Below are 20,610 nucleotides of genomic sequence, written 5' to 3'. Positions count from 1 at the left end.
GGAGATTATCTTGGTGAATATTTTATATAATACAGGGAGTAAACTAATGCGCCTATAATTTTTCAATTTTTTAACGTCCCCCTTTTTGTGGATTTTGTGAATGTTCGCATACTTCCAGTTTTCTGGGACACTTGCAGTCGATAGACACTTCATATAGAGAGCCGCCAGTTTTCCAAGCATTATGTCTCCTCCATCTTTGATTAAATTGACTGTTATTCCATCTTCTCCTGCTGCTTTTCCCCGTTTCATATCTTGCAAGGCCCTTCTAACCTCATTGCTAGTTACAGAAGAAGCCTCTGTAGCCTGTTCATTACTACTTTGAACAGAGGTATGGTGCGTGCTCTGGGTACTGTGCAAGTCAGTATAGGCTTCTTCCACTGCTTTTACTATACCTTCAAGATTGCCGATGACATTACCCTGCTTATCTTTCAGTGCATACATCTTGGTTTGTCCTTTGCCAAGTTTCCTTCTCACTGATTTAAGGATGCGTCCATTTCTTACGGCTTCTTCAGTCTTTCTCATGTTACAATTTCGAATATCACTTATTCTGCATTGGTGATCAGTTTTGACAGTTCCGCAAATTCTATCTGATCTCTTGAGTTGGACACTTTCATTCTTTATTGTTTCTTTATTAGGTCCTTTGTTACCTGGGAGAGCTTGCCTACTGGTCGCCTTGGTGCCTAGCCTCTCACTTCAATTGCTGCCTCTGAAGCCAGCCTAGCTACGGTTTCATTTATTACCTCTATGTCATCTTCATCTCTCTGTTCTAAGGCTGCATATTTGTTTGCAAGTGTTATAACGTCATGACGCAGCCAAACTGGGAGTGGAATCAGTTTATTCAGTGCCAGCGTACATATATATATTGCTATGTGACGTCACATGGATCATAGCAGTTAGCCCGCCCAGTAGGCATGCAGCATGACGTGCTGCGCTATCACAACTCCTTCCTGCTAATTAATACATGGGTTAGGTAACTAGAGTAACACCTAGTAAGATTAGGTAATGTGTAATTGTGCAAGCACCAGCCTGAATTTGTCTGCTTTTACCCTTACTGCCTCTAGGTTGACCTGTTTCTTCTTGACCAATTTCATTCTTTCTTTCTTCAAACTGAGGTGAACCCTAGCCCTCACTAACCTATGATCACTGCACTTTACCCTATCGATCACTTCTACATCCTGCACTATGCTGGGATCGGCAGAAAGTACGAAATCAATCAATTTAATTTCTTGTTTCACCATTAGGGCTTCTCCAGGCCCACTTTCTGTTGCTACGCTTCCTGAAAAAAAGTGTTCACTATCCTCAGCTTATTCCCTTCTGCGAATTCTACCAGCATCTCTCCTCTAGCGTTCCTAGAATCAACGCTGTAGTTTCAAATTGCTTGTTCACCAGCCTGCCTTTCCCCCACTTTTGCATTGAAGTCGCCCATTACTACAGTATATCAAGTTTGCACTTTTCTCGTCGCTAATTCAACATCTTCATAAAACTTATCTACTTCGTTATCATCGTGACTGGATGTTGGAGCGTAGGCTTGTACTACCTTTAATCTATGCCTCTTATTAGGTTTGATTACCACTATTGCTACCCTCTCATTAATGCTGTAGAATTTGTCAATGTTGCCCGCTATGTCCTTATGGATTAGGAATCCTACCCCGTATTGCTTCTTATCTGGGAGACTTCTATAGCAGAGGACATGGCCGTTAGTCAGCACTGCATAAGCCTCACCAGTTCTTCTAATCTTGCTAAGGCCAATAATATCCCAAACAATAGCTGATAGTTCCTCAAAGAGTCCTGCTAAGCTAGCCTCACTTGACAGAGTTCGGCTGTTGAAGGTTGCCAGGGTCAGTTTCCATTGGCGACCTGTCCAGGTCCAGAGATTCTTAGCACCTTCTGCTGCATTACAGGTCTGACCGCCGCCTTGGTCAGGTGCTCCGCAGCTGCTGGGGACTGAGGGCCATGGGTTAATTGTAGGAATCATGAGCTAGGGGGTGCCGAATATTGCACGAGGGAGGCCAATTCCTGTTCTGATGAGGGAGTGTCTTTGTTGAAGCTTAGTGGGCCTTCCTAAGTTGGTTGTATCTGGATTAGTATAGCCCCACTCGGTCTCGGCATCTTTTGCCGGTGCAAGGCGTCATTCCAACCTGCAGATGTAAAGCACTGAAGAAGGTCAGTCAGGCACACCCTCATTACAAAACCTGGCGGGAAAATTTTTTTCTTGTACAATATTTTCTCGTCTGCTGCTTGTTTTACTTATTTTCCTATTCCTGGTAGCTATAACAGTAAGCTCAATGACTGGAAGGCCAGAACTCAACTGCCTTTCCTTTTTAAATATGATCAAGGAGCCTTTACTTACATTGTGAATTATGTATACTAATACGGTTTGTACTTATAAATTTGTTAATGTAGTATTCTATACCACATTTAGCTGTGTTATTGCACAAACATTAAAAGAAATCTAACCCAGCTCAGGGGTCCCAGCTGCCTTTGTAACCATGGTACATAGAACACAATGAGTAAAGTAAAGACGACTGGTATAGCGTGATGCTGTAGAACACTAACCGCACTCAGCCGTCCCACAGTAGCCATGATGTGCGCCACCAAGGTGAGATGGACTGGTTGAGCGAGGGCCACCGCCTTCATCTTGGGCAAGTACTCGGCAAACAGCTGGGGCTTGGCCGCTGCCAGCTCTTGGAAGATCTTCAGCACAGAGCCCATCGTGGTTGGACTGCCTAGGCAACTGCTCAGCTGGGGCACATTGCTCTCCAGAAGCTGCATAAAACAGGGCACAACGACTATTTGTTTGTCTGGCAAAATATAGAACTACAGTTAGACCTTTATATAATGAAGTCGGTAAAGCCGGCAATTTGCTTTGTTAAACTGAAATTTCGTTGTATTGAAATTCGACCTTTCTATGCAAATAAGTACAGTTGCTGATCGATTTTTTTTACACAAGGAAAGGGGCTACATAATTTTCCAAATTATCGGGCAATCAAAAAAAGCAAAGTTGAATGAGGAAATGGTTCACTTTTATGAATTTGAGAGTCGGCAACAAATGATACAGTTTCACGCCATGTCAACGATATCTTCAGGTCGACGGCAGGAATTGAGTGAAGCCAGCCACATTTTCGCACGCACTCCCCCTCCTGCAGCTCCACTTCAGCGGTTGTTCTTGTCACGCGCGCACGATTTGAGAGGCGCGTTTGCAAACAGCCGTTTGTAATTCAATCATTTGACCATCTGCGTCTGTGGAAGTTACAATTCGCCTCGGCATGCCTTGTGGGGTCCCTCACACCCATGCTCTTGGGACAAAGGAACGACAACACAGTAGTGCAAACAATCACAAGGGCATTTATTGCACCTTTCATAAATCAATGCCTGCTAGCCGAGTTGCTATCCACAAAACATGCCGATGGGCGCGCGACAAATCTAGAAGTCTGACTCACCGCGACCGGAAGCGAGCGAATATGTTCGCCCCATGCTGTATCCCAAGGCCTGGTCGTTCGCGTGTATGGTCACGCGAATCGTGGCGCGTTCGAGGGCGGCCACGCGAGGCGGTCTCGCAGAAGCATGGGTCGGCGCGCACGCGGGATACGTCCCCGCCGCGCGCCGACCCGCCGGGCAAGAGGGTCGCTGCACGTGCGGCACGACCGTTCCGCTTGCTGTCTCGAACCCAACAGCCCGAGCGCCTTGTCTCCCGACGCCCGAGTAACCCCGCAGCGGCGCGACGCTCGCGCCATCTCTCGCACCGCGCTTGTACCACTCCAACCGCGGCGGGCGAAGCCGCCCTGCAGGAGACGAGCCATGCGGGAAAACTAGATCTCAGGGGAGGCGTGAAAGTCACGCATCCCCACATCCCCCCAACCTTAAATCACTACATATTCCGGCGAGACATGTGACACGGTCTAACATCAAACTGTGCTTCGCAAACAAGGTAGAACATTAAACAGTGGTCGCGCCGAAGAAATGTCCGCACGCTGTCCATAACATGCGAGCCGACATTGTCCTTGGGTGCACCGCTGGCGTCCGCCGGTCACAGCGGCAGCTTTGCAGACTCGACGGCACGATGCCAGGCCAGGACTCCGGAGACGACGGCGCAGTAGTCGGTACGAACAAGCGTCGCTCGCGCCGACGCGCCCTGCTGGGAAGAGCCGCTGTAGCTGTCGGTGACCGCCGGCTCTTTTGTCCGCCACCGAGGGTTGTGAGCTGGATGCAGGAGGCCGCCGAAGTCGCCGCGCCGAACTGGCCACAGCATCACCATCGCCCGGGGTGGCTCGATCGTAGTCCGGGGCAGCAGCAGACGATGTGCAGGTGACGGCAAACCAGGGGTGACTCCAATCACGCTGCGTAAACTCAACACACTCGGCAAACACTAAAGTAGTGCAAGGGAGAGGAATTATGCATGCGCATCGCCCACGTGGTACGATGTTCAACTCGGCTAGCAAAAGATCGGGCAGCTACTCAGATGCTAAGTTCACGTGAACGAAGCTCGCTTTCTTGAGTCGAACGAGTAATTTCAGTTCGTGCGAGGCTAAATAGAATGAGGGAAGCGAATTGCAACACCTCAACGCCACGGTCCACCAGGTTGTGTCCCTCCACGTGCGACAGGCAGCTTCGTAAAGCCTTAGGCCTAAAGCGTCACTACCCTGACAACAACCGGCATCCAAAAACACTCAAAATGAGCGCAAAACAGGCAGCCGCGAGGAGACGTTAGCTCTGTGAGGTGGTCCTACTCCGCTCGGTGCACGCAGCATCCGAGTTGACGGCGCCCACCGTCCCAGACGGTGTCGGAGTGCCCGGTGCCAGGCCGCAATACCAGTCAGCCCGTAGTGGCACCCGTGGCCCGCGGCCACCCGGCTCCCAGAGCCGCGACTTCATCCGAGTCAAAGAGATAGAAGAAGCTATTTACATAAGAAATTCGGATCACCCACGAGGCTTCCGTACTCACTCGCTTCAGGCTTGCCACTGCTCTGCGGGCGCTCAGCCTCGCTCTCCCAGGATGCAGACCACGTGGCTCTCGTACCGACGAATGCCATTAAGAAAAAACACTTGCGAAAAGGCTTAGCATGTTGACATGTTCAAACACACTACAGCCACCATCACCTCGCTCAAGAAAGCACGCCGCCGACGCTAGCGATCAAAATTCACGCTAGGCCTACGCTTCGGTTCAAACAAAGGTCTCGAACGAAGCAAACTGTTAAAACTATCGTCCGATGCCCCAAGAGTCCCACGTTGGGCAGCCAGATGTGGGGTCCCTCACACCCATGCTCTTGGGACAAAGGAACGACAACACAGTAGTGCAAACAATCACAAGGGCATTTATTGCACCTTTCATAAATCAATGCCTGCTAGCCGAGTTGCTATCCACAAAACATGCCGATGGGCGCGCGACAAATCTAGAAGTCTGACTCACCGCGACCGGAAGCGAGCGAATATGTTCGCCCCATGCTGTATCCCAAGGCCTGGTCGTTCGCGTGTATGGTCACGCGAATCGTGGCGCGTTCGAGGGCGGCCACGCGAGGCGGTCTCGCAGAAGCATGGGTCGGCGCGCACGCGGGATACGTCCCCGCTGCGCGCCGACCCGCCGGGCAAGAGGGTCGCTGCACGTGCGGCACGACCGTTCCGCTTGCTGTCTCGAACCCAACAGCCCGAGCGCCTTGTCTCCCGACGCCCGAGTAACCCCGCAGCGGCGCGACGCTCGCGCCATCTCTCGCACCGCGCTTGTACCACTCCAACCGCGGCGGGCGAAGCCGCCCTGCAGGAGACGAGCCATGCGGGAAAACTAGATCTCAGGGGAGGCGTGAAAGTCACGCATCCCCACAGCCTTTGTGACGGCAGTGGAATTTCGTTATATTGAAATCGTACACAAACACACATCGTTATATTGAGGTTCTAAATACATGGAGAAGAAATCATGAATCAAATTCTATGGAGAAGAAATCATGAAAAGCAAGCTACTTCGTTATATCGAGAATTTTGTTATATTGAGGTTTAACTGTACAATGCATATCAAGCGGTAGAACTTCCTTTTACACAGTACACAAGTGCACGAACGCCACACCTGCTTAAAAAATTGCAGACAAGACTGCCATGTGCATGTTTATATTGTAATGCACGTCGGTAGGGTATTAAATTTTTGTCAACAGCATTCTTGCAACTCTGTAGATTCCAAAAGCATGTCAAACCAACACATGACCTTTAAGCAAAATACAACCTGGCCTATGTTTCCCGTACAGCTGCATGCAGCTTGCCTTTACTGAAACACACCTTACAACGCATAGTTTAATTAGTGGCAGATGAAAACATTCCCAAAACAGCCATTACAACACCCTTCAGTATCTAGAGTTTCTTCCGATGCCCTTCAGCCTCAGCAATGCTGCAGTCATTTCAACACTTTATCAACTACGCCCCGCGTGTCCTTCCATTTGCCTTTGCCCACGTGGATGACCTGTTGGGGGTAAGCTACTCTCTCCAACAGCATTTGCTCCAACAGCATTTGCAGCACCTTCCCTCGCTGTTTGGGCGCTTCTCTAAACACAGCATGATTAACGTGGCAAAGAGTGAATTTGGCAAGCCAGATCTCGACTTCCTTGCCACTACATGGACTCTACTAGCATACTACCACTTTCAGCAGAGGTGCAAGCCATCATTGATTTTCCAAGACCTGCGTCCATCACCGAATTGCACCAACTCCTTGGTCTGGTATATTTTTACGGCAGCTTTACACAAAAATATGCCACCATCACCACCCATTATTAGGAACAGTGGAAATGAGGGTATTTTCCATGATGCCTCACCACAGCTCATATCTTACTAAAGCAACTGTGAGCAAATATTAATGCAGTAAAAAAGCAGACAACTGTGGTGCTTTTCCCACAATTTATTTTTCTTCCCCATGATCTGTGGCTGTGCTTATAAACAAATTGACTATCTATAACTACAACAAAAGGAAACATTAACTAAAGAACGGCTGCTGCTGCTGCATTAACCTGCTTGGAAGCATGACCACAGTCATCAGAATCAGTTTTATTCATGACAAAAATGGGTATAATTACAGCATATGTATATACAGAAGGAGGTCCCATAGTTAGAAACTGAATGGGACCTCCTGTGCATGATGACTGGAATAAATAATACAAACAACAATGGCAACATGTAAAATTTACGAATAAAGGTTTTAGGAGACAAGGCATACAGTAATTATACAGTAATTGCATAAACAAGACAGGATGACTTGCTCTCTCCCTGCCAACCCATGGTAAAGACCTCAGTGGTGAGGGGCCCTTTAATAAAGTGCGGAACGTAACCTGTAAGTTCACATGCTAAAGGAACTGTCTGCTCTATGAACATTACGTTTTACAGTACAAAGTGACACTGACTCAGTGGCACCGACCAAAGGAAGGAGGAGAATGAACATTCACCTACTACATGAATGACTAAAATTATACAGCATTGTGAAAGTTCAGAGACATGCTTAAGCTGTCATTACTATAGAGCAGAAAGTAATGTACAATTGAGAAAGCACTCATATATTCACTGCTGTTCAAATCATTCAATGAGTAAATCCTAAGGCGAGTAACACTTAATGCATATTTTACAGCACAGCCTTATAAATGCTCTCATGAGCAGCTGATCTGGCTATGACACGATGCATGACACTATGGCCTAGGCTATGACGCTATGCAAAGGGACATATTACACTGGCAAGGTTTTTTTAGTTACACAAGCCCTTGGCATTCTGTTCAAGCTTTGTAATTTGAAAGAAGCCTTACATTCTTTTGCTATGCCAAAAAGTTATGTACCTAGTTCATGCCACACAGCTGATATGTCTTTCTCCTAGAAGTAAACATAATGATGCTGCATCATACACTGCAGCACAGAAACTCACAGAGGGCTTGTGCTTGGCCACCAGCTCAAAGAGAGCTAGCAAATTGAGCTTCTCAGAGCTCTCACACAGGGGCAGCAGTGAAATGAGCGCCATCAGGTGGTCATGGATAGGCTCCTTCTTCACAACGTAAATGGAGGGCAGCACTCGGGCAAGGGCGTAGTTGCCTGCATCATAGGTTGGCATGACACACATTATGGCCCTTTCTCACTGCATCCAAGAGTCCAAGTCAGTAGCACAACAAAAGAGCTGCACCGCTCAGCTACATACAGTATATGTCTGGAGACGTATATACAGTCACAAGCAAATGTCTGGAGAATGCAGATGCCACAAAATAATTTTATTTTTCTTCACAGTCTAAGCACGCAGGCTGAAATCGTGCAGTGCATATAGGCACAGCCTACATGCACTTGTTTAACCAATGTAATGTACTGAGACAATTACAAGTTGCACAGCTGTATAAAAAAAACTTCGCATTTCGTTATTGTTGTTGATGCTGCAGTCTCTAGATTTTTGCACTTGACTGTATATTTAGAGGTTGAACTGTGGTAAGGATCAGAGGTAGGTAATGTGCCCAGAAACATAGACAGGATGCTCTTCCGACCAAATCAGCGCTGCCGCCTAGCTTCAATCCAAGCTCTTCAGGCAGTTTTTGATACCTGAATAAGGTGCCACAGTCTGTCGCATTGGCAAACAACATTCACAGAGGTACAAAACAGTGGCATTTCTGGAATTACTGGAGTCAACAGAAAACTCACTTTTACTTATTTAACCCTTTAAGAATGGTGAAAGAATGGGGAAAGAAAACTTGCAAGAAAGACAAATTTCTTTTTCCATGCAAATGATTCTGTTGATGTATAAAGCAAGACCAAGGCAAAAATTTGTATCAGAAAGGCTAAGGTTATTAAAAAAGTTTTTTAAACACTGTAACGAAGGTGGGTTTCACTGCACACAGGTTAATTTCATTGCACGTACTGGCTTTTTTTTCTTTAGATGTGTCAACATAATACACTGTATCACAATATTGCTCTCACTTACAGAATCTAGCTCTTTGAATCACTGCACTTTGTGCAGATGCGCAACTCTCACGCATCCCCTGATATGTTGTTTTCCCGCATAGCTCCCGTCTCCTGTAATCCGGCTTCACCACGTGGCTTGATGCTAGCGGCAGTCGGTCTGGTTGAAGCGCAGTATGAGTGGTGGTGCAAGTGCTGCACTGCCAACGCCACCTAACAGCGGGGTTACTTGGGCGCAATAAGGTGAAGGCTTTTTGGCTCGGGATCGGCAAGCAGTGCGGACGTTCTGCGCGTGTACTGATTTATGCTTCTGCGAGACCGTCTTGCGAGGCCTACCCCAGAATGGACAACACGATCGCTCAAATGCCCCACCGTTTGTGTGACCGTGCATGCGAACGACCAAGCGTTCATATTCGCTCGCTATGCAGTCACGGTAAGTCATCCGCGATTTGTCGCGCACACATCAGCACGTTTTGTGGATAGCAACTCGGCTAGCAGGCATCTATCTATGAAAGGTGCAGTAAATACCCTAGTGATTGTTTGCACTACTGTGTTGTCATTCCTTTGTCCGAAGAGCACAAGTGAGAACCCCACAACTTTCTTTTCTTTTAAACACTAGTTGAAGCATTCACTCATCCCATGGAGGACGTCCTTCTGAGATAGATAGCCGGCAACACAATAGCAAACAAAAAGAAGTCTGTTCACAACTTCAGACTTCAACAGGCAAGTTACACCAGCTGATACGGATTACAACAACCATAGAGTAGAGGACAAGCTCAAGCAGTCTTGAGGGCTGCATTAGAAGAAAAACAGTGCTGGAGGAGTTGGACTCATTGTTAAATCTTTTTTCGCAAGGGCATGCATGAGAAGCTCAGCTAATTTTTTGTCTGGAGACGGTTAATTCATCGATGTCACACTTCCACTCTGGCAGTTCCCATAATTCCTAAAGGCAAGGTGTGCACCTTCAACAAGCACTGCTGTCAGGCTTAGTAACACAACGCCAACACCAAAATTGGCATCATAACTAATGCTGCTCTGCTTATATATGTTTGCAATTCAATCACAGTATCTGAACCTGTTCTGCATGCTCCACCGGGGTCTTATTAACAGGAGTCAACTGTACTGGCAAAAGATGAACTTGCTCAAGGGTAGTGACAGATTTGCTTGCACAGGAAACAACATTGGGCACGTACCACTGATAACGCTGTCCACAATGGGCTGCACGTGCGGGGACAGCAGCTCAGCGTTGTTGACAGCAGCCAGGGAAAGATAGCGGGAAAGGTTGTGACTCAGTTCTTTGTTGCCTCGGTGCAGGAACTTGATCGCCACAGGAAGTGCCAGCTTCATTACAGACTTCTTGTTATGATTCTGCACAATCAGTACAGAGGCAGCTAATTATTCATACACCTCAAGCCAGCTATTAAAAGATGGAAAAGGCATAAGCCACACATGCTAAAGGAACATTTCTCGCCTACTTAAAGTGCAGAATCATTTGTCACAACTCTTCCGAATGACATGAACATCTATCAGCTGCACAAGAGCTACCAATTCTCTGCCACATACACACGCAACACATGGAATAACAAAGAACACTTTTACATATCTGACAAATTGAACATGTGAAAGTGAACACGTGCACTGGTGATTATTTTAGGTGCAAGTGCAAAAACCATTGAAACAAGAAAATACAGGAGTAAAACAAACACGTAAAGCATCTGCTAGCGTTCAGCACCTCCCCTGAAAATTTGAGCACAAAATAAGTTGTCGGCGTTTGCACCTGCCATTTGTTGGCCAACAGCTACCTACATGTACATACCAGAAAGATGCAGCTGACAATGTCTGAAGCGATCTTAGCATGTGGCGGATCCTCATCTTTTGATGACGGACGCAGATCATGGTTTAGGCAGGACTCCAACAGTGCTACAAGAGCATGTGCATGTTGCTCTATGGTCCCAGTGTCCCTGCACGAAGGAAGAAAGTAGTGAACCATGCTAGAGTGCTGAAGCTAGGTCAAACTACAATAACAAATACTTCAGTAACTCATGAATTTGACCAAGTCACTAAATATTGGTCAGCCTTCTTAAACAATCTAAACCATAGCTTTAATTATCTTAAAGAATATTGCATGCTCAAGCAAATAGTACAGTCACATCTTGTCCTAATGAAGTTGCTAATAAAGTATCTGACATGAAAATACCGTCCCTATGAATATGCACATATTCATTACCCTTTCAAATCGGCAAGAGATACTTACTATTTACTTTTTTATAACTGATAATCTGTTATGTCCGTGTGAACTACATCAAGGTTTGACTGTACCAAAACATGGTAGTTTCTTATCTTAAAGAGTTAAGCAGAACAACACAGCCTCCTATTCCACCTGATTGCAAAATGCACTGCTCTGTAAGGGTGCTCAAATAGTAAAATTTTTCATTGAATCAAATATGAATATTCAAGAAAAAAGTTCAGAATATTGAATACTTGCATCATTTCTACAAAAAGTGAAACATAAACTCTTAGTAGAGTCCATTTAGTAGTAGTCCATTCAGTCTAGAAGAGTAAAAAAAAAAGCATTTAGCTACATTATTCGATACCTCCATGTACACAATTCACAACTGGACATCTGGTCAACTGAGGAGCTTGCCAATCAGCAACAGCTGCTTTTAGCTATCTTGTACACATGGACATTGACAGTAAACAGGTTACAGAACTGCTCTCCATGAGATGCACAAAAAGCGCTGTACTTTAGGAAAGTGGTGTGATACATCGCACATTCTTTTAAAAAGAGGCAAGATTGGAGAGACTGACCAAATTAATATGCAAATTTCTTAGCCTAAATGAAAACAGATAATTAATTCAATAGGCTATCTAGACACAAGGTATTCTTACTGAATGACTGGAAATAATTTAGCAAGAACCATCTGCCCAGCGCGTTTGCTCAGGAACTGGTGCTTCTGAGGAAAAACCAAGCATCTCCTGGAGCAGAATTGTTTGCAACATTCCTGACTTCCATCATACTTCCTCCCTCGAGCCTACAATAAGTGTTGTTATCCCTTACATTCAAACAGAAATAGATGTTCAAAAATTTGGAATTGTGAATTTTCATACCAAATGTGTTCAATTCGTATTTGAAATTCTTAATATTTGCACACCCTTACTGCTTTTGATGTTTGTGTTCATCTTTGAGCTTGAGCCATGCCCATCCTCTGAAGCCCAGCCCTTAGTGCTGACAACATGCAAGTCTATCTCACCGGATGGCTGATGTGACCCTGGTGATGCAGATCTCAACCACACTTTGGATGTTGTCACTGTGGAGGAAGTCTGAGCTACTGGCAATGTCACGGATTTTGGTCAGGACCTCCGACAAGTCGCCCACAATCTTTTGGTCCTCCACCGAGAACAGGTCACCTGCCCGTGACAGGTCTCGGTTCTCTAAAACTTGTGCCAGCAGTTCGTGCATCCTGGCACATTGCTTGGGAGTGGATTCCCCTTGTTATCCACCCTTGGATGCTGTAAGACAAGACGGATATCACAGGCAATCACTGCGTGCAAATGCCAACATTAAATAAACAAACAACAAATCAGCACCCACATAAACGGAAAATGAGGGAGTGCTTGCTGAGGGATTCCCTAGCCATACATATTCAAGGGTCACTAAAGGCAAATATGAAGCCAAGCTAAAGTGATAGATTAGTCCTCCAGAATCTCTAATGCGTCAATATTATCGCGAACAGAGCCTTAATAATCGAGAAATCGAGGTAAATGCAGTACATGATTAGAGACTCCCCCGGGGCATTCAAGTACTTGCCCAATGATGAAAGCACTCTTCAGTTAAATTCTGTCACTAGTACTAAACCACTAATTGCACAAAACATGCTTGTATTGTATTATAAGACGAAATAAAATGCTACTTGTCCAGTTTTATTTCAGTTTTAGAAAAGCAACTCATTGAAATAACCCTGACAACGACGCAGGTGGTTGAAATGTTTAGTCTTCGCTTGACTCCGTACCGCCCACGCTTTCGCGTTTCTATAGTTATCGCGTAGTGCTGCGCTGGTTTTGCTGGCTCATGAAACTCTCGCAAACTGCCAGCAGCAGAGAACGAAACTTCAATGTGATGTAGCGGGAACAGTCTACCACTTGACCAAACAGCAGCTGCAGCGGCGAATCCGCCACTTACTTGGCTTGGTACCGCCGTCTATCGGACGCCGCTTTACTCACCGACGGCAGCAAAGTGGTGATGACGTATGCAACGTCAGTAATCCACTCCCTCGGTCGGGTGGTGGGAGATTTGAATTGCGATAAAGGTATTCGGACCCTTCAGATGCGATTTTCTAGTAAAATAAGTATTTTCTTGGCACGAAACATGCGTCGCGAGTTTTCTGGAATGGTATTTAAACAGTCCACGTCGACTTAGTATTTGCCTTTAGTGTCCCTTTAACCTGGCTCAAGATAGACACCTGAGCACTGCAAGGGGAAGGAAAAAGGAATGTTGGGGAACAGTGCAAAGTTAAGAATGAAAGAAGTGGAAGTAAGGGAGTTGTCAAGTACACAAGGTGCAGCAGTAGCTCAGCTTTAAAAAAAAAAAAAAAGAACGAAAATGAAGGGAGAGTTGGGCCGGGATAATGTAAAAATATTCCATTCTGTTTTTATTCCAAATGGGCCATTGTTAGCCCTTTGCGATATGTCAAAATGGCTCGGGGCCCCACCCACTACCACGGCCCTACAATGGAATTCACTATTCTCCAAGTACATGAAATGCATGTGATGCATGTGAAATGCATGCATGGCTTATTATAGCAAGTCTACTGCAAATTTTTCATTCATATCATTTTGGAATTCTTCGAATGCAGATATGAAGAAGGAGACAACATATTTTTTAAAAAGCTTGTGTTCATGTTTGTTAAACTCTTGACTATTTACATCATTCATGCTAACTGCTTTTCCATGTTTAACATTGTCATGTATGTTTATTCCCCACTTACATCAACATATTGTGTAAATAATTTTCCGAAGTTTAGCCCTGTTCACCACCATGGTATTCTCTATTCTATAGTAGTATACTCCAAATCCCGTAACTTAGAGACCTCCTTCTGCATTTGTGTACTTGCGGGTAATTTGTGTCCTGCAAAGATGCTTCAATGTAGCCAGTCATATGTCTCTTCAAATGCCAATGCTGCTGTTTCAGAACTATCAATTGATCCTTCCTGTATTGCAAGACAAGCTGGACCCCGATATTTTAGCAGTGCCTTTTCTGATGCTATTTCTTTTTGCACTTCTTGATTAGCCAAGCGCCACTCACCCCATGTTATGTGGGATCAGCTGGCGGTGGACGGTGGATGATAAGAGTTGGCATAGATTTGAGTGGAAGGCATCGCTATAATATTACAGCTTTGGTTCTTGCACTTCGTGCAGTCTTTCCTATACTCAAAATAGTTGTACCATGATGACAGCTTGCAATCATGCTCTTCAGCTTGTGTAGGATGACCTGCCGTGGTTGCTTAGTGGCCATGGTGCTGGGCTGCTGAGCATGGAGGTCGCGGGATCGAATCCCGGCAGTGGCAGCCATATTTCGATGGGGGCAAAATGTGAAAACACCTGTGTATTTAGATTTAGGCGCACATTAAAGAACTCCAGGTGGTCCAAATTTCTGGGGCCCCCACTACGATGTCCCTCATAATCAGATCGTGGTTTTGGTACATAAAACCCCATAATTTAATTTAAATTTGTGTAGAATGCAACCATAAAGAAAATATACTCACTGGAGTTCAAAATACCTAAATTATATATTTACAAAAGAATTTCTCAGGGAAGGTCTGACATAAAATCGATGAGACTTATCAGATTTTTTAAGCTTCAACATCTGCAGACAAAGTATAACTGCATCATTAACATCTATTTACTAGCAGCCTTTTTGACAGTCAAAACCAAGCAATTTCTGCAAATTAATAATTGTTCATTAACACCAGTCAGAAACCATTTAATATGGGCACAGGTAAATGATCTCACCGACAAAATGACTGCACTTACTTCCCTTTAAATAGTAAGAACGTTCAGCGTACTACACTCTGCCAACCACCTGACTCTGGCTACCTCCACTGAGGATCAACAATACCTGGCTGCTTACATCGAAGTGGAAATGATGAGAGTGGCCGGCAAACCTCTGGACTGAGATGCCTGCAGACTTACTAACCTGCAGTGTTTCTCTACATTTCTCATAGGACATGCTTTGCTTTCAAAGTAGTGGCAGAAGTGTGCACCTCTTTTTTCATTCTGAATGCACTCTGGTTTGGTGTTGCCAAGTGGGGTACAATTAATATTTTTTAAAAAATGAATGCCAGCGATATGCCATGCTCGGGCAGTCAGGACAAGGCATCAGCAATATTATTCACACCTCAACAATACTGCACCAGGGAAATATGACCTTATCAGATAAACAATGATTCCAACTGTCTATACATGCGAATTGCAAAAAACAGGCTGCCATGGCAACATGCCTTTTCACCTTACTCAACTGCAAGCATTTGTTTTTTCACTAGACCAAGTGTGCCTGTCATCCTATGGTAGGTTAGCTCTAAGCATAAGACCATTGTGCCCCTCACATCACATGGTTCATGTATATACCATTTGCAGTGGCAAAAAAGGTTGATTAAGGAGCAAAATATACGCTATACAGACAATCACCATAAGAGAACAAAATGCGAATGTGCTTGAACAATCATAATATTATAGCTGTACGCCAGCCATATAAAACATGCAAAAAGTAGAGCAGCTACTAAAGACAAATTAAGATTTCCGAAAGATCAAGCTAGACTATATGAGTGACAGTTTATAATAGGTATGTATTGATACTGCCACTGTAAGTCTTTGCAATACTATAAACTATTATAAAATATTTCTTTCACATTATTTTAGCCAAGTTCACACAAGGCTCGTAAGTCCTTGCTCTACACTTAAAGGTGCAAAGAAAAGCTGTGAGCTTGATTTTTAACAAATACAGGTCCTATGACTCCCCTGCAAACCTCTTAGCTGATGCAGGTCTTAAAACACAATCTGTTAAGGCTGAATGAGCCCGCTTAAAATTCATCTAACAACTAATGCACGGCAGTTATAAGATAGATTGAGCTAAGTATGTTATTTCGTCTACATCACGTCTGTTGCGAAACAGGCACCCATTTACACTAAACCAGTACAGTGTTCGCAATGACACATTTTAAGTTTTCACTTTTCCCATGTGCGATCAAAGAACGGAATCTCATCCACTCATACATAGTTTCCTCTCTGTCACTTTCATCGTTCATCAACCTACTAGAGACACCAAAAACAGAAGACACCACTTAACACACCCACATATCTTACCTGTAATACTTATTTCTGTGCATGGAATTTCTGCATTTCAAGCCCCAAACTGATGAGCCCCAACCTGGTCACTTCTGTGCTGTTATCTGTTAGCTGTATAACCTTTCTAATCTTACACGGGTCATTTATTCACAATTTTTATATAAATTCTAGTAATACTATATTTGTTACTGAGCAATATTGTAGTACCAACCAAAAGTATTGTATTTCACATTGTCATTCGTGATTTCTGTAGCAGTTAAGGGAGCTTTTTCTCTTTTGTTTCTTTTTGTAAGACTATCAAATACAATGCCCACCTGCTTTAGTCTCACTGAGATTGGCAGTACTGCAGATAATAATAATAATAATAATAATAATAATAATCTAAAAATGTATGTGAATACCATATTTGCAAGCAGTAAATAAATTAAGATGTCAGAATGCATATAAGGCAACTCAGTTTACAAAACTCAGGTCTGCGGTATATTTTGGTCCACAGGATCACTGGGAAACCCGAATTTGCTCACATCCTCAGAACATATTGTGCACTGATGATGATCATGAGTTCGACTTTGAATATTGCACGATGTATACTAAGATGCCAAACAAATTGAGCTTTTTTGTTGCCTGTGTACTGCAATAACTGTAAGCTGCTATACACTGGCCCACTGATGTTTGAACAAACGGCTGCCATCGTTCTAGATTTGGAGTGTTTGCTGCTGAGCTAGGTAATACTACATGGTACGAAAAATGTGCAAGGCTCCCAATGACAACATGGCAAAATGCAACAAAATGTCAAATGAACATCATACCATGTATCTTTACGCATTTTATGATGTCTCAGCGCATCCTTTTGATGACAGAAACAAGGCTATACATTTACTGACGTCACTTTACACTCATGCGTGAATTTCAAGCTCCACAAAAACTTACAGCACTGTTGTGACCGCCAACACAGCACTGTCATCGGTTACCCTGTCACCTACTGCGACAGTTCTTAAAAGTCAACTGTAATATACAATACAGCAGAATAACTTACAACTAAACGATACCAGCAGTGCCGTCACGTCAGTTATAAGTTGGCGCACTGAATTTTTCACAACATGCATACGAACAGAAACTTGAAGGTCCTATCGTTATGACTAATGTGACATATGCTGTTCTCGACGTCACTTCGCAACTTTTTTCTTTTTCGCTGCCATGAACACGAAAACGTGCGTGCCAGCGTGACCTCTATTCGGTGACATGCCTTCCAGAGGTGCCAGTGCATAAGGTCAAAGCTGCCAGTAACGAATGGATCACGGTCGACTAGCGTCCCTAGCTGTGCAGGCAGTTTCAAAGGTTCCCAAACAACGGCATTACGACGTGTCGCAATGAGCGAGGACCTACATGTGCTTGGTTCGGCCGTGTAACGTAGTGAAACTCCCATCCCAGCGCGAGCGTAATCTCGGTACGAATTTAGCAACAGGTGATGCGATTTCATCGGTATAATACACACGATGTATACGAAGCGGGTACACCGAGGTCACCGTTACGGATTTACTAGGCGATGGTGGCGGTAGCATAGCGCAACAGGTAAGCGAACCTACGCGACTCTGGTTATCACTGCAACGGAAGGTGATGATCAGCGGTGTTGTCGCATCAAATCAAGGGCGCGTGAAAGCACGCGGCTGCCCTTTGAGAGAGACGCCTTCTTTCAGGTGCAAGAGAACCTGCGTGTGCAGACGTCAATGACTCACGGAGAACGTCGACGACAGCGTCTCGAAGACCCTCAAGCGTTCGCGGAGACAAGCGCGGAACGTCGAGACAAGTGCCAGGCGTCGAGAGCTGGGCACTCAAATGCTCAACAATAGCCAAGCGAATTTGCACATTTCAATTGGGAAGTTTTGAAAACCACCGAAAGGCACTTGTGGCACGTTTGTTTTCATTTTGTTTTAGCTCAAAATAAAAGCAGCTCTACTGCACCGCAGTTTCGCACATGACATTTTCACCGTTGCCTCAATATATATACTCACGACTCGAAATCTCTCCTCCTAAAAACGCATTCATAAACTACCAAAATCGTTATATTAATGCCCCATGCAACCATGGAGTTTTTCGCTGTAATATGCTGAGAAATTCTATGCATGCGACCATGCATGCAGCGTAGAGATCCGCGTCCTAAAATCACACGAGACGTTCATATGAGGGATCGCCAACCGTTTGTGCGCAGGCGCGAGAAAGAAAATGTGGGAGATTTTTCTCCTTGAATATGTGGCCGTTTTCTGTTTCAAAGTGTACTCGCAGTCTTACGCACGTTTTCGGCACCACACCGACGTCGAGCTACCAGTAGAGTTTCAACGCGGTACATGGCACGAGCGTTTGCAACAGCGCGCGTCCAAGCGCGTTTTTTTTTTTTTTCCCCGGGGTATTTTCTTCCGATATATGGCCGCGTGCGCGTCCCTTCCAAAACGTTTCGCGACTAATCCGCTAGGGTAGGGCGCATGCCCCGTGGCGCCGTGAAAAAAAGGCGGATTCCGACGGCACGCTAGGTACAACCGCCTACAACACGCGCTAAGAAACCTCCTACTCAGCCATAGATGAGGACGAGCTATTTTCGGCTTTGAAGTCTATGAAGCGTAATCGCAGGCCAGGATCCGATGGTCTGACAGTCGAATTTTATGTTAAATTTTGGACACTGTTAGGGAAGCCGTTCACATCACTGGTGAACAGGCTACTCAGTGAAGGGACTTTGTCAGCGTCTCAACGTGAGGGGCTAATCACTCTCCTTTGTAAGGACGAGTCGAGGAGCTCTGGATCTGAGAGCCATGGCATCCAATCACGCTTCTGAACTGCGATTATAAGCTCATAGCACAATACCTGTGTAGGCGACTCAGGCCAGTACTCAGCACTGTTTTGGGTCCTTACCAGCTAGGCATGTGGTGTCCATAGGCGCTCTACACAGCTTCTTGGTTTAGCAGTGGGGGACCTCCTCCTGTAGGCAAATACCAGGAAACTTCCAGGTATTCTTTGCTCCTTCGATCAGAAGGCTTTCGACATCATTAGCCATAGGTACCTTTCCCGTGTCCTGGAAGAGGCTGGTTTTAGTGTGGGTTTTCCGCAGATGGTCCAAGCTTTGTATTCTCGACCAACTTCTGCTGTTCGCATACGGGACCGCGTCTCGGAGTCGTTCATTGTGGGACGCGGTGTATGGCAGGGGGACCCTCCCTCACCTGCCCTCTACGTACTCGCTTTTGAACCGCTTCTGCAGAGGGTGTCCTGTGACAACAGAATTGGCAGGTTCCTCCTCCCACCAGGTTCCCCTCCGTTTGCACTCTTTGCCTATGCGGATGACTTGTCCATTGTCGTCCCGGACGAGGCACCAGCTTGCAGCGTCTTGGAGGTCATGGACAGTTACTGCGAGGCAAGCAATGCAAGGATGAATAGGTCGAAAAGTGCAGCCATGTACTTGAACTCCACTCCTTCCAGTCGGCAGCCCGTTCATGGTCTCCCCGTAAAAACGCAGTGACGCGTTCTAGGTTTCCAGTTCGAACCAGACGGTCTATCTTCTGAAAACTGGCAACAGGCTAAAGAGAAGCTTGAAACCAGGATTCAAGAATTCAGCACATTGTCATGTCCACTGACTGCTCGAGTGACAATTCTGCGCTCACTTCTGTTTTCTTTCCTGACGTATGTGGCGTGTGTCTCCTGTTCCAACCCGAACCAAGTTTATCTTGGAGAGGGTCCTCTTTCGCTTCCTCTGGAAGGGGACAAATGGTTGTGTAACTAAGCGGGTGCTCAAGGCGCCCAGGGATAAGGGAGGACTCTGAATTCCCGACCTGGGCATCGTGGCTACTGCACTACACGTCAGATGGACCCAGGCCGCTCTTAACTCGGATATGCTCCTGTGCTTCGCTCAGGTTCCCCGTCCACCATTTATGCGGCTGCTGCCAACTCTTTGGTCAGCCTCCGCACGGTTCACCCTGACACTGATGTAATTTCAACTCCACTCCAAGAATTAGTAGATATCCTCACCCCAGGTCTACCCACGCATTGCCAAATGTATGACCTGTCCATTCACAGGCCAAACTGGAAGCTCATTACGGCCAGTTTCCTCGACGCTAGGCGAGCTACGTTCATGTACCGCCTGGCGCGACGGTGCCTGCCGTTGAGCTACAGGCCCTTGACAGCCGTCCCGGCTCGTGGGGTGTGCCCCTTTTGTGGCACTCGTGAGGACTCGGTTCATACCTTTACGCAATGCTTGCTTCCTGCAGCTCTTCTCCAAAAGATTGCTACTCTTTTTAATCTCCCAGGCGTTCCTTGTCAGACAGTTCGATTTTTGCACCCTTTGCCTAATCAGGCGGTCAACCAGTTTGTGCTTCTTCTCAGCGAGTGCTC

The 20,610-nt window shown here is 45.6% G+C and overlaps 1 protein-coding gene across 4 annotated transcripts in view; it reads right to left on the bottom strand.

Annotated features, from left to right (window-relative positions):
- Positions 1-18,229, bottom strand: part of melt (ventricular zone expressed PH domain-containing protein melted) — a 125,530-nt gene extending 107,301 nt beyond the window's left edge. For 3 of the 4 annotated variants that reach the window (XM_075684286.1, XM_075684288.1, XM_075684289.1), the window contains exons 1-6: positions 17,973-18,229; positions 12,147-12,405; positions 10,712-10,856; positions 10,089-10,263; positions 7,883-8,046; positions 2,557-2,766 (exon numbers count right to left, since the gene is read on the bottom strand). In XM_075684286.1, the coding sequence (XP_075540401.1) occupies positions 2,557-2,766; positions 7,883-8,046; positions 10,089-10,263; positions 10,712-10,856; positions 12,147-12,355 (903 nt within the window). In that variant the 5' untranslated portion in view covers positions 12,356-12,405; positions 17,973-18,229. The other variant, XM_075684287.1, reaches the window with a different exon arrangement.
- Between the last annotated feature and the right edge of the window lie 2,381 nt (positions 18,230-20,610).

Source organism: Dermacentor variabilis, chromosome 3 (genome assembly GCF_050947875.1).
Source record: "Dermacentor variabilis isolate Ectoservices chromosome 3, ASM5094787v1, whole genome shotgun sequence".
Taxonomy (NCBI): Eukaryota; Metazoa; Arthropoda; class Arachnida; order Ixodida; family Ixodidae; genus Dermacentor; species Dermacentor variabilis.
Note: the sequence above shows the minus strand (reverse complement) of the source record. Positions and strands in the feature narration are given on the sequence as shown.